Source organism: Anastrepha obliqua, chromosome 5 (assembly GCF_027943255.1).
Source record: "Anastrepha obliqua isolate idAnaObli1 chromosome 5, idAnaObli1_1.0, whole genome shotgun sequence".
In the NCBI taxonomy this organism is placed as follows: Eukaryota; Metazoa; Arthropoda; class Insecta; order Diptera; family Tephritidae; genus Anastrepha; species Anastrepha obliqua.
Window position 1 is genome coordinate 107,556,070 of NC_072896.1, and position 12,301 is coordinate 107,568,370.

The 12,301-nt window shown below is 35.4% G+C and overlaps 4 protein-coding genes across 5 annotated transcripts; 2 read left to right on the forward strand and 2 right to left on the reverse strand.

The window, feature by feature from the left end:
• Positions 1-188: 188 nt before the first annotated feature.
• On the forward strand, positions 189-1,336 carry LOC129247629 (BOS complex subunit TMEM147). The gene is made up of 4 exons (XM_054886829.1): positions 189-344; positions 424-565; positions 626-847; positions 911-1,336. Exons 1-4 carry the CDS (start codon positions 268-270, stop codon positions 1,157-1,159), a joined length of 690 nt encoding a protein of 229 aa, XP_054742804.1. The 5' UTR covers positions 189-267; the 3' UTR covers positions 1,160-1,336.
• Positions 1,337-1,435: 99 nt separating this feature from the next.
• On the reverse strand, positions 1,436-4,972 carry LOC129247628 (uncharacterized). Of its 2 annotated transcripts, XM_054886827.1 has the most exons (14): positions 4,546-4,972; positions 4,319-4,479; positions 4,178-4,241; positions 3,963-4,110; positions 3,731-3,887; positions 3,619-3,659; positions 3,495-3,543; positions 3,288-3,414; positions 3,152-3,217; positions 2,971-3,085; positions 2,656-2,894; positions 2,241-2,592; positions 1,746-1,914; positions 1,436-1,683 (listed from the first exon to the last, which is right to left on the reverse strand). In XM_054886827.1, the coding sequence occupies exons 1-14, from the start codon at positions 4,638-4,640 to the stop codon at positions 1,520-1,522; spliced, it is 1,947 nt and encodes a 648-aa protein (XP_054742802.1). In that variant the 5' UTR covers positions 4,641-4,972; the 3' UTR covers positions 1,436-1,519. The 2 variants fall into 2 exon arrangements, with proteins under 2 accessions (XP_054742802.1, XP_054742803.1); XM_054886828.1 differs by lacking the exon at positions 3,152-3,217.
• A 90-nt stretch (positions 4,973-5,062) lies between these two features.
• On the forward strand, positions 5,063-7,227 carry LOC129247630 (glia maturation factor beta). The gene is made up of 4 exons (XM_054886830.1): positions 5,063-5,194; positions 5,472-5,565; positions 6,274-6,464; positions 6,532-7,227. Exons 1-4 carry the CDS (start codon positions 5,192-5,194, stop codon positions 6,658-6,660), a joined length of 417 nt encoding a protein of 138 aa, XP_054742805.1. The 5' UTR covers positions 5,063-5,191; the 3' UTR covers positions 6,661-7,227.
• A 3,007-nt stretch (positions 7,228-10,234) lies between these two features.
• Positions 10,235-11,909, reverse strand: LOC129247655 (zinc finger protein 39). Its single transcript, XM_054886879.1, has 4 exons — positions 11,779-11,909; positions 11,570-11,712; positions 11,372-11,491; positions 10,235-11,303 (listed from the first exon to the last, which is right to left on the reverse strand). The coding sequence occupies exons 1-4, from the start codon at positions 11,899-11,901 to the stop codon at positions 10,310-10,312; spliced, it is 1,380 nt and encodes a 459-aa protein (XP_054742854.1). The 5' UTR covers positions 11,902-11,909; the 3' UTR covers positions 10,235-10,309.
• Positions 11,910-12,301: the final 392 nt, after the last annotated feature.

The following is a 12,301-nucleotide window of genomic DNA, read 5'->3' on the forward strand; positions in this document are numbered from 1 at the left end:
AAGCTTTAAAAGAAATACTATCCGTTCTTGCTATTTATATTTATTATGTTGATAAAATTTGCGATTCGCGTTGTTAACTAAATAATTATCTGAATATATTAGCCTTTCTAATTATTATTCAGTCAAGCTCTTAGTACTTTTTCTCTTTCCTGATCTGGTAAGTTTGCTTTTCGCAGTTTTATCAATTTTCGAACTCGAAGTCCAACAATCACCTGCCATTCGGTTTTTTCTCCAAGGAATTAATATATTTAATTTTTATAAAATAAAATGACATTATACCACTTTGGAAATTGTGTAGCACTTGTTTATGTGCCCTATTACCTCACCTATAAATATTCTGGGCTGTAAGTCACGACTAAGATTTACGAAAACATCTTCCACACTTCCATACAAGTTAATTAAATTTATTAAACATAATTACAGCTCGGAATATGGAGCATTTTGGAAATGCATACAGGCTGGAGGTATTTACATATTCACGCAACTATGTAAAATGCTAGTGTTGGCTACCTTCTTCGATTCCGATACACTAAATGGTTCTGGTGAAGGTTTCAGTTTCTTGGCGGTACGTATATTTAGGTGTATACAAATTGTTTCTCTTAAATAAAACTTTATTTTTATATAGGAGTTTTTAAAAGGCAGTGTGAATGTCGCTGACTTACTTGGCTTCGCTTTAATACTTTCGCGCATACCCGGCAAAGGACACAATAAGTTAATCACAACCGGCCTTGGGTGGGCCGCAGCAGAAGTGATACTTTCGCGCGGAATTATGCTCTGGGTAGGTGCACGTGGCACCGAATTTAGCTGGGTTTACATACTTAAATGTCTAGAGTCGAATGTTTTATTGGTAAGTGAGAATATGCTATTAAAAGATAATATGTTATATGTATTTGTCTTTTTAATGAAACAGGTGCAGCACATTACTACCGCTACTCTAATGTGGCTCTTCTCTCGACATGATCTAAACAAGACACTGAAACCATTAGTGACAATTCTGTTGGCGCTAACAATCTTTAAAGGTGTTTGGCTGGAAGGTATGCTAAGTGTGCTCACATTTGGACCATGGTCCACTATTGCCGTGAAGGCGCTGATAGCTTCCATTATGGGCTTTATGTCACTGCATGTTTACACCGGATTAGCACAGCAAATAGGCATTTAAGCGATTTCAAGGTGACCCGTTGCAAAGTATACTAATAAGTAGAAATATACTTAAAATCTTACAAAGAAGAAAAAGATTTTGTTCTAGCTAGAAATTTATAATGTAGCTAAAAAGTTAACTACATACCTTAGATTATAGGGGAAACATTTTTGCATAATTAAATGCCTTTAAAATATTTCCGTTTGGGGTTCATTTATTTTTAATTTGCCACGACCTATAACTAATATGAAATATATGAAATGAACAAATATTAAATACCATTTAACAGTTTCAATATACTTTTTAACAAATTTAAAAAGTTATATAATTTGAAAATATCAACAAAAATATATCAACAGCAAATGCGAATCGCATTAATTTTTAGCTCGCATGTATGCGGTATCCATTGTTGCTTCTTCGCAATGACATTCCATTTACTTCGTTTTTGTGGATTAGTTTTGCCGAAGCGGCTCCCAATTGGATACTTTGCAATTGCAGAGAATTCTGTTTTGGTAGTAATACAATAAATCGACTTGCAGCAAGCTCTAAAAGTACATTATCTTTTTTCAAATCAAGCTCGTTATATATTACTTAAAATTAATTATACTTAATAGCGAACCGAATGCCTTGGCAGCTTTCTTTCGAGCCAACGTGGCGTGTTGCAAAAGGTATTCCACAGGTATTTCGTCACCGGGAACTTTTTTTGAGCGCCATAAATTCAATAACTTTACCATTACATCAAAAGCGCTCCACTCGTCTTGGTCATTAGACGGGGTCTAGATATAATAGAAAATATGTCGTAGTGCATTCAATGCAGGAGTATTACATACCGTCTCCCTTATGCCAGAAGCATGAATGAACAAAATTTTCAAATTTTGAGTTAATGGGTTAAATTGATTGACCTTTGGGTGTTCGATATTATACCAAAATTCGGCATACCATACGAACAAGTAAACCACAAATAACTATTTATATCAGAAACCAAACATTCTGATTTTCATAGTGCAATAAACTTGCAAACTTGATTTCCTACATTTTCATTTTTACGCATTCATGTCCCTTACATAAAGGGGACAATATGTACATTTGTATGCAAGCTTACACAAACATCTATAGTGCGTTCTAAATTATTGTTGTTGTTGCAGACCGCACTCTCTGATGCATAATTTGGCGCTAGTGACATCTGATTGCAATCATTCTCCTCTTGTAGACAGGGAATATTTTCCGGCACAGGCGTTTGCAACTTTTGACGACTACGAGTATTTTTTAAATTATATTTTCCACATTTATTCCAATTTCTGTAGATTTGAGTAGCTAAGTCATCTGTGATTTCACAATTTAAAATGGCTCGTAATAAGTTACGATAAGTGGAACGCACTGTTGAAGTTTCTAAACGTGAGCGCGATACTTTGTTCTTCAATTTGAATCGCCTCATTGTAATGCAGCTGCGAGAACTACATTTTTTTGATTCATACATACATACATATTTATTTAAATAAAAGTTGTTTTTTAGTTACCTGCGATGAAGTTTACATAATAGATTGCTGGCAGATGGAATAAACCTGTCATAACGTTTTCCACTCGACAAATTTCTTTTTGCACTCCATTCAATTATAGCTCTCGTTTTTATTAATTTTGCCTTAATATTAATTTGAGCTCGCAATTGCGTGTGCATTTCCTTTTGACTTAGTTCAGTGCATTCATCGATAATTACTTTTTTCATTTTAAATTTTGCATTGTTGGTTGCGGCGCTGCCCTGTTGTAGAAGGAATGTGAAAAGTGTAAAAGGATGCACAATTTAAAAAATTTGGGCATGTGAAGAGGAAAAATACCTGATTGCAAATGTAAGAAGTATTTGTTGCTTTGGGTAAGATTTTTTCAGTTGATTTCATCCTATCAGAAATGTTGTCTTGAATGGCCATATCGTTATTGCTATGAGCAACGTCGCTAATTAAAAATTATAACAGCCTTTGTAAAAACTACCATAAATTATTTTCTAAGATTACAATGCACCTGTTTTTACTACTGCTGTCAATATTATTATTTTCCAAGGAGCTTGTCACAACTGTGTGCGCCTCACTAAGATTGAATAAGTAAAGCAAGAATTTCCTTGCCACTTGTAAACAATATAAACAGTGCCTCAACTTACCTACTAATATTATTATTATTGGGACTGACTTCTATTTCATTAATGAAATGATTGTCCACGCCCTTTTCGACTGCAATTTCATTTTCAGGATGTTCGTGGCCGCCTCGAGTCATATCGTCTTCCGTTCCTTAAACAGTAAAATTAAATTTCATGATTCGAATTCATATGCAAGTTGTAAACATGCTTTATGTGTAATTTCATTTTCACCATGGGAAGGCCTGCACTTTTTCTCGCAAACGCCCGAGATATCCATCGGCTATGTTTCACAATTTGAAAAAAAAAAAAAACGGTTTGTATATGCATCAGTAATTTGTATAATCTATTCATTCACCTGTCTTTTTAGTGACTTCATGACGGGTTCAATGGGCTTGTCTGCGTGTAATTTTTGTATTATTATGGAATTTTCATTTTACATTAGTTCAACATAACCTTAACAGGCATACCTGAAAGCAACTGTAAAATTGTAGTTAATTCGTCTGCTGTGGCATTCCCAAATCCTTCATCTTCATCTGAACGGCCACTTGGAATATCAACTTCATCAATGGTAATATCTCGAATATGAATGCAACTTGTCCTGTTGTAACTATCTTTTTCCATCACCTAGTTTAGATGTAGAAAATATGAATGTCGCAAGTGAATTCATTTATAAACTATCGGGAGCATTTCATTCACAACCTCTTCTGCTTTGCTCCATTCTACAAAACTTTCTGTTTCATCCAATAACTGTTTGTAATTTCTAAGGGATACATCCGTCAAGGAATGTTTCACTGTCTGCTGCCTTTTCCTTTTCGAACGATATGAAGTAGAGCAACTCGACGGTTGGCTAAGTTAAAGGAGGCTTTTAATTTAATCTAGAATAATTAATAATTATCCATAGTATATATAAATACCTCCGCTTTCTCGCTTGTAATGTGGACCAACCATGACTTTGAGCCACTAATGCTTCCGATTTGTCTATTAAGAAATAAAATATGGATGAAAGTTGCAGTCGATTTCTTGTTTAAAGATGTATGCATCCATCCATTGCTTACTCAACAAATCGTTCACTTGCAATTCATGTACGCGTAAAGTGGTGTAGCAGAGACCCGATATGGAGCGAAAGGAGAGGTCTTCCGTTTGGCGTCTACGTGTAACATCCAGCGTGTGTTGTAGATCATTACGCGTCTGTGTAATGGCTAAACGCAACTTCTCACTGTGCGTGGTTAGGTGAAATGACGCCTGTAAAAACAGTTATGTACTCTGTGATGCTACAACTTACCAAGTTTTCACAACATTCATTGACACCAATTCATGAATATTCGGTAAAGAGCCTTTTCTACTTGTTATTCCTAATTCCTGGAATTCGGCAAGCATTTTGGACAAACAATTCTTCAGATTTTTTCCAATACCCAAATTTAGCTGTAGTAGCTATTGAACTTGTTGAAGTATGGCGACCGTTAGTAAACGGCATTTCCGGCCGTAACGGCACTTGACTCTGCTTTGCATATAGCGTAGACATTTTCTTTTTCGTAAATGTTATGGAAAACACAATTTTATGAATAGTTAATCAGAATTGCCAAAATCAAGATTTTAATATCTCTTGCAGCAATACTTTGTTATAACTAAACGGAAATACTCGAATTATTGAACTTTTTCAGCTGACTTCCTCTTATTGCACTTTGCAGCCTAATGCAACCCTGTCAGGCGTAAACAGTAATTCTTGTCAATTTTACTTTGTCCTCAGATTCTACATTAATTGTAAAACAAATTTGGTTTGTATTCTGTTGTATTTGTGTTGCTGCTCTGCTATCGTTGGTTGCTATCACCAAGTGTTTTAGTTCCGTATACATACATTCCTCCCCAGAAATTCTCAGGAAATTTATACATAATCCTGCCATCACAAGTATATTAGATTTTTATTTATAATGGTAAGTATGAAACAATATAATTTTCGCTTTTCGCTTATAAATACTGAATATGAAGCTGTTACAACTAATATGAATCGTTCGTCGTTGCCTATCGGCGCAGCAAAGAAGCGACGTTGACGTCTGCAAAGGGTGCGGAAAATAACAGAACTTCTAGTGAATCAACTGTAATTGATAGTAATGTTGTTATTGTATTTAATTGGGGTTTTGTTTTGTGCACTTATAATTATTGTTGTTTTTTTTTTGTATCGATTGACTAATGTTCTTGTATATTACTCAGGGCGATAGCAAAATTTGTGACATTAGCGATGATGTGCGTGACGCATTAAAAAAGTTTCGCTTCCGTAAAAGTACTGCCAACTCTGCACTAATATGTGAGTAACTTGTATTATGTTTATACATATGTACATATGAATATATTTAACATTTTTATTTACTACATATACAAAATTGGCGGCAAACTTAATTATGCAAATTAGTTTTTAGTAGGTGTGTTAAGCGCTTTCTCTTGTACATTTGTCTTTTTTTTGTTTCTCAATTTCGTTGCGTTGTTTTACTGCTATTTTCTAAGCACAAAGACAGTGTCAAAACAAAGGTGACGATTATGATCATACACATCTTTACACCTATGATCAAAGTAATAAATACGATCTTTTCTCAAATTTTCACTACTTTTTTATTATTCTAGTTTTCATACTTTTTTAATATAAACTTTATAAAAGTTCGATAAATTTTCATGAAAATCTCAAACTTTTTAAACACAGTTTAAAAAAAGGTGTGCATTCGTCACATAAAAAAATGCGCAACATCGGCGTGGGAAAAAATGCTCAAAAATCAAGTGGAATTTTGAGCGGCATCAGGCTTGCTCTTTATTATACTGAAATAAAATTAAAAAATGTAATATAGTCAAAACTGGTCCAAATATTGTGTATTTATTATTTTGATCATGCGTGTGTATATACGACATTTTTTGTGTAGTTTGTATTTTATATTTTTAACTTAAAACTAATTTAAATTACACTTTATAAAGTGTCAGTATCAATATGTCATTAATAATATTAGCATACGTCTTATTTATTTAGTAAAAGTCGATCGCGAAAAGCAACTTGTTGTTTTGGACGAACTCTTGGAAGATATCTCCGTGGATGAGTTGCAAGAAACACTGCCAGGACATCAGCCTCGTTACGTCATTTACACATACAAAATGATTCACGATGACCAAAGAATTTCATATCCGATGTGTTTTATATTCTACACTCCGCGCGACAGCCAGGTAAATAGTGCCCAATTAAGCTAAAGTGAAAAATTCAAACTCTCATATGACTCTTTAATTTCGACAGATTGAACTGCAAATGATGTATGCTTGTACCAAAAGTGCCCTCCAACGCGAGGTAGATTTGACGCGTGTCTATGAAATACGTGAATTAGATGAACTTACTGAGGAATGGCTCAGGGAAAAACTCAAGTAAACACATTCAAAACATTTGACAAGATTTCCAATTGATAAGCAATATTGTGTATATGTTCGTTGGGTTGATAGCGTGCATGGAACTACCAAATTACCAACGATTTTACACCAAATATGTGTAAAAAATTAATGCAGAATATAATTCAAGTATATATTATAAATAGCAGGGAAACCACCCAAAAATATAATCATAAGATTCTTTTATTTTGAAATCCTACCGTGAAAAGACCAAATTGTCAAATACTTAAAAATATTCCATGACAAAGGTGAAGTATTTCATTCCCACATTTTTTTTTTATATACATTAAAGTAGTTTTATAGCTCAAGAGTTGCGTTTGCGTAGAGTTTGTAGTAGATTAATAATAAAAGAGAAAACAATATTACATTTTATATAACAAAAGAAGCTGTGCTTGCCAAATTTAATTTTATTTACTTTGTAATGCTTCGTATTTTTTAATTAGATTTTTAAATATATTGTACGAGGATATTGTACGTGGATTTTTAAAGGAAATCTTCCAACTTTGTATACACTTTATCAATATATACGTAAAAATAAATATACATACATATATACAAAAAAAAAATAAGTCCTTATTGTGAGCATTACCTCCATTATTGTAGCTAAGATAGAATTTGTAAGTGAGGTATATTTCGACCTTAGGTCTATTGTGCCTAGTGTTGTTCCAATGCAAATAACAACGAGTAAAGGGGGTAGTATGGTATTTTTTTTTTTTCATTTTTTTTTTTTTTTTTTTAAATTACTCTATAACATCTTAAGATTATTGTGTGAAAGTTTGAAGTGCATTAGAGTAAAATTGACAAAGACACAAAGGATTAAGTATCTACCTCTCCAACCGGATTTCACGCTGCCGAAAATCTTTAAACTAGTTTTTCTCACACTTGCCTTTTTTACGGTCGGTGTCCACTGTAGATTCATATCTACTGCACCGATTCTTTTCAAATTTGGTTTTTTTGTTTCTTTACTTTATTCACGAGGTAATGACGTCGAGTTTTTTTTTTTTTTAATTTTGTCATATTTTAAAAAAACAAAGTTTTCAAGTTTTTTTTATGAAAAATCGGTGTTTTGACTTCAAAGCGCTTTAAAAAATTAAAAAAAAAAAAAAAAAAAAAAAAAAATTCGACGTTGTTACCTGCGAAACTTTATTAGCTGATGAAATCAATTTGGTTTTTTGATTTTAGTTGATCCAGTAATGAGTTCTGAGGGACACCGCAATAAAACTTTTTTATGAGACGTCCGCGAAGATTCGAAGCCACCAACTCATTTCTTCATAAAAATCAATGAAAATTTCACACAATATTCTTTAAATATGACTTTATAATGAAGTAATTTTAAAATTTTGAATAAATCAACTGTGTCGACAAAAAAAATTTCGAAAAATATGCTTGTTTTACACCGAATTAACCATACATACTACCCCCTAAATACTCGATACTCTGTTAAAATACTGAGTACATTTTGTACTCGAGTCCTTCATTCAAGTACTCAAGTGACAGTTAAAAACTTTACTTGCTTTTCTTTTAAGAATGTCGAAATGTTCGAAAATACATCAGTGAAGATGTACTGGTAGATAGGAGCTACAAAAACGATTCGACCAAGTAGAGTTCCATAGTACCATTATTATAGGCTCTACATTCAACCGCATTCACTTCAAGAGCCCCGTGGCTCCTTCAAAAGTAGTCCAGAAGATTAGAGGGCTTGTTAAAGCTGAAGCTATTAATGTTTCCGCGTTCCCGTTTAAATGAGTCGAAAGAGGTAATTGTGAGAGCGAATGATTTTTGAGAGCATCACCGATTTCTCTTGTTGGGGCAAAAAAAAAAAAAATACGAAAAATAGATTTTCGAATTTTCGCGATATATAACGGCACAAACTCAAAAAGTAAATCTTTAGAAGAAAGAAAAAATCTGAAAGGCACAATTCTAATCGTTTATAAAATAGCAAAAAAATTTCTCTATGTGAATTTTAGATTCGTATAAATATCGAGTACTTCTCTCCAATACTTGTGCAGTATCGATACAAATACGGACTACATAGCGGTACCGGACCAACACTATTTGTGCCCTCTACTTCTCATACTACCTCTTTCAGACCCAGTTCTGTTAAGAAATCTAAGATGACACTTGACGGGACTGAGCATATGAGCTGCTCTTCCGACCATGGCAGACTGGGATGCGAGCAGCAAATCTGGTGTGATGTTTCTTCGAGCGAGTCATAGAATAGGCAAGGGTCGCTAGCTTATGTCCTAAGCCAGTGCAAGGGGATTCGCAACCTGCAGTGACCAGTTAGAATGCCTATGAGCATTATTCAGTTTGTTCTTGAATTCCTCAGCATTTCGCACCCTAAATACAAAAGGGTCACAACTCAAAATTTTCCACACTCGAGCTTGACTTGTTTACAGTAGCACAGAAAACAAACTATGTGACATATCACGTTGAAATTTGCCATGTAAGCTTATAACAGTCCTACCAAAAAACAAAAAATTTATTTTTGCCATATGTCATCCGCGGACCGTTTTATTGATAACGTCTCATTCATATTTGAGCAGAAGTACATTTTGAGTTGTGACTCTTTTGTATTTAGGGTGCGATTTGTTCTCCTGTTGTTGTTGTTGTAGGAGCATAAACATTCCCCATACTTACATACGCGGAATGCTGCTGGAGTGACAGTCCTTGGCCGGATATAAATCCGGGTTGTTTCGGTAACGTAGAACCGACTGTCGTGGACCGAACGCCTTTGTTCTCCTGTTGTTGTTGTTGTTGCTGTTGTAGCAGTACCTTTGTTCTCCTCTTCTGAGCTGTTGTAGCAGCATAAACATTCCTTCATACATGTACATGGAATGCTGCTGGAGTGACAGTCCTAAGCCATATATAAATCCGGGTGGTTCCGGTAATATAGAGTCGACTGTTGTGGGAACGCCGTTCCGGTATCCTAGAACCGACTCTTCTTTGATGGTGTGTTGTACCAATGAGAAAGAATATTCAAGTCCTCTAGCTTTGAAACCGCCGTCTCTGGTTAACCCACGAACTAGCTCGTTTTCATCTACGCCCTTATGTCCCAGAACCCATAGGAGCTGAACGCGATTTCCAACCCCTAAAGAATTTATATACTTATATATCCCCTATTTGAGGATTTAACCTTGAAGGATGATAAAGCCTTGAGTTCAACTTAATTATCGCTTAAAATGAGAATGCATTCATTACAGAAGCTTCACCATGAGTGACTTGGTTTCGTGGTGTTTCAGTAGTAGATCGGCATCCAGTATGAGACCTAGATATTTAACCTCACTTACAACGTTGCCTACTACCACCCTTTTCAACGAAATTTTACATTTTCTTATTGATAGCCGTTTTGGAGGGGTCAAGTGCGACGAACCATCTCAACCGGGTTCAGAGCTTTTTGCAATATGTCGCAAAGGGTATTTCAAAATATTTCTCTTTCTATAATGTTGCCTCGCTTACATTTCATTAGCAGCGGATGCCCTTATCGGTTTGTACACACAGCATTTGTAGAAATTCGTCTGCAACTAAGCCTTAGAGTAGAAGTGATAAAGCTCCCCTCGGTGGGCAACCGTTTATTTTAAAAAAATATTCGCCACATTTTTTAGTGTTTAATGCGTTCCGTCTCAGTCTTTTTAGAATGGATGCAACCGCTGTGCTGCATGCATCATACTTAGTGTGGCACTACTTTGCGCTGATGGCGTTGGGGGCGGTGGAGGTGGAGGTTGCGCTGCTGCCAACATATGCGCCATAGACGGATGATGTGCCATATGTGTTGGATGGTTGGGCTGCAGTGACGTGTTCAACGACAAATGATGCGTGTGATGTAGGCCGTCGTGGGTGAGAGTAGCATGCGTTGGTGGTGGAGGAGGCGGTGGTGGTGGTGCATGATAATGATGTTGCATTTGAGTGGTTAGTGGCAAATTCAACAAATTACTATTGGCATGCGTGCGAAAATGGACACTTAAACTGCTCGCCGAACTGAACTCTTTATCACAGTCGGGACATTTGAAGCTTTCGTGAAGTACGGAAGTGCCCGGCACTACATTATCGGGCACTGTACCACCGACTACTACCACCGGTTCAGGACAAGTGGTATCAACTGCCTCATCCTCGTCATCTTCGCTTCGCTCTTGTAGTGCATGCTGTTTTCGTTTGTGAGCTTGCATATCACGTTGCCGACTGAATGATTTGCCACATATATCGCAATGGTGATTCTTTAACTGTGTGTGCGTGACCATATGTTTAGAGAGGTCGCCGGCGCTGTAGAAGGCCTTCTGACATACCGGACACAGTTGATCACGTATGCCAGTGTGTATCTTTTGATGCGCCTGAAAATTGCCCAGCGCCGAAAATTGTTTAGAGCAAATCTCACATTGAAATGGACGCTCGCCGGTATGTGTACGCTGATGAATGTGCAGATTGTACTTTTGCGCGAATCGTCGAGGACAATAGTTGCAAGCAAATGGCTTCTCGCCAGTATGTGTGCGCAAATGCATCTGCAGTTGTGCGGCGCATTTGAAGGTCTTATTGCATTCAAAACATGTTTGGGGTAGTTTTGGTATGGGTTTTGGACCACGTCGCTTATGCTCTTCAGGCGGTTTGCGTTGGTAACGTGAACGGCGCTTACTGAAGTAAAAAAAAAAAATAAATAAATGTTGGTAAAATAAGTATTGTTTAATTATTATAAAAAATACTTCTTTTTCACATTATCGCCCACATCCGATTCGTCCTCAGAATCGGGTTCCAAAAATGTGTGGGTTTTATTACCCAATGTTGTAATAGGCAAGTCTGTATTAGTCTCGGCATCACAACAACTTTCCGATATAATAGAGAAAATAAAATAAAATATGAAATGTTACATCGCATACTTTTAAAATTACGTTTTCATTTACCCGTATCCTCGGTCTTGCAGGCCCAGGTACTGCCGCAGTCTCATATCGGAGTTCTCACACTCCTGCTTGAAATGATACGCCACGCCCAATCGATAAATGCAATTATTGCATATAACTGCCGGTAAACCATCACTTTTATAAACCTTTAAAAATTATGGTTGCAAATATATTTGGATTAAATAATCTAATCTGTTTGCTTGTGAAAATACCCTTATTTTAGCGCACATCATCAACATTGTGCAAGGCATCATCGCAAATTCAGTGCTATAAATGGACGTAAGAGCACCCTCTTCTAGGCAGACCCGACATATTTTATGAATATTATAATCCATTTTATTATTATTTATTTTATTTATTTATTATTATTATTTATATTTTTATTATTCTTAGTTGTATTTTTATTAGGAACTCTGGATGAAAACAGAAATCATACTATTGTTTACGAATGTGGCAATAGGATTTATGAAAATAGGTGGATGCCATATCGAAAGTAATGCCGTATTAACGGAAGTTAAATATTAACTTTTAATAAACATTGATATTTTACAAATTTTTAATTTATTGCTTAAATCATGTTTTCTGCAGTTATTTATGCGTTGAATGACAAAAAAGTTGTTTTTGAATCTGTTGATTTTATTTTTGAACACATAATATTGAGTGTAAGCATGAGCTGTTCTTTAATAAGATTATTGATGTTCTTTAGAAACTTATAGTAAATAATATTTTTTTGGG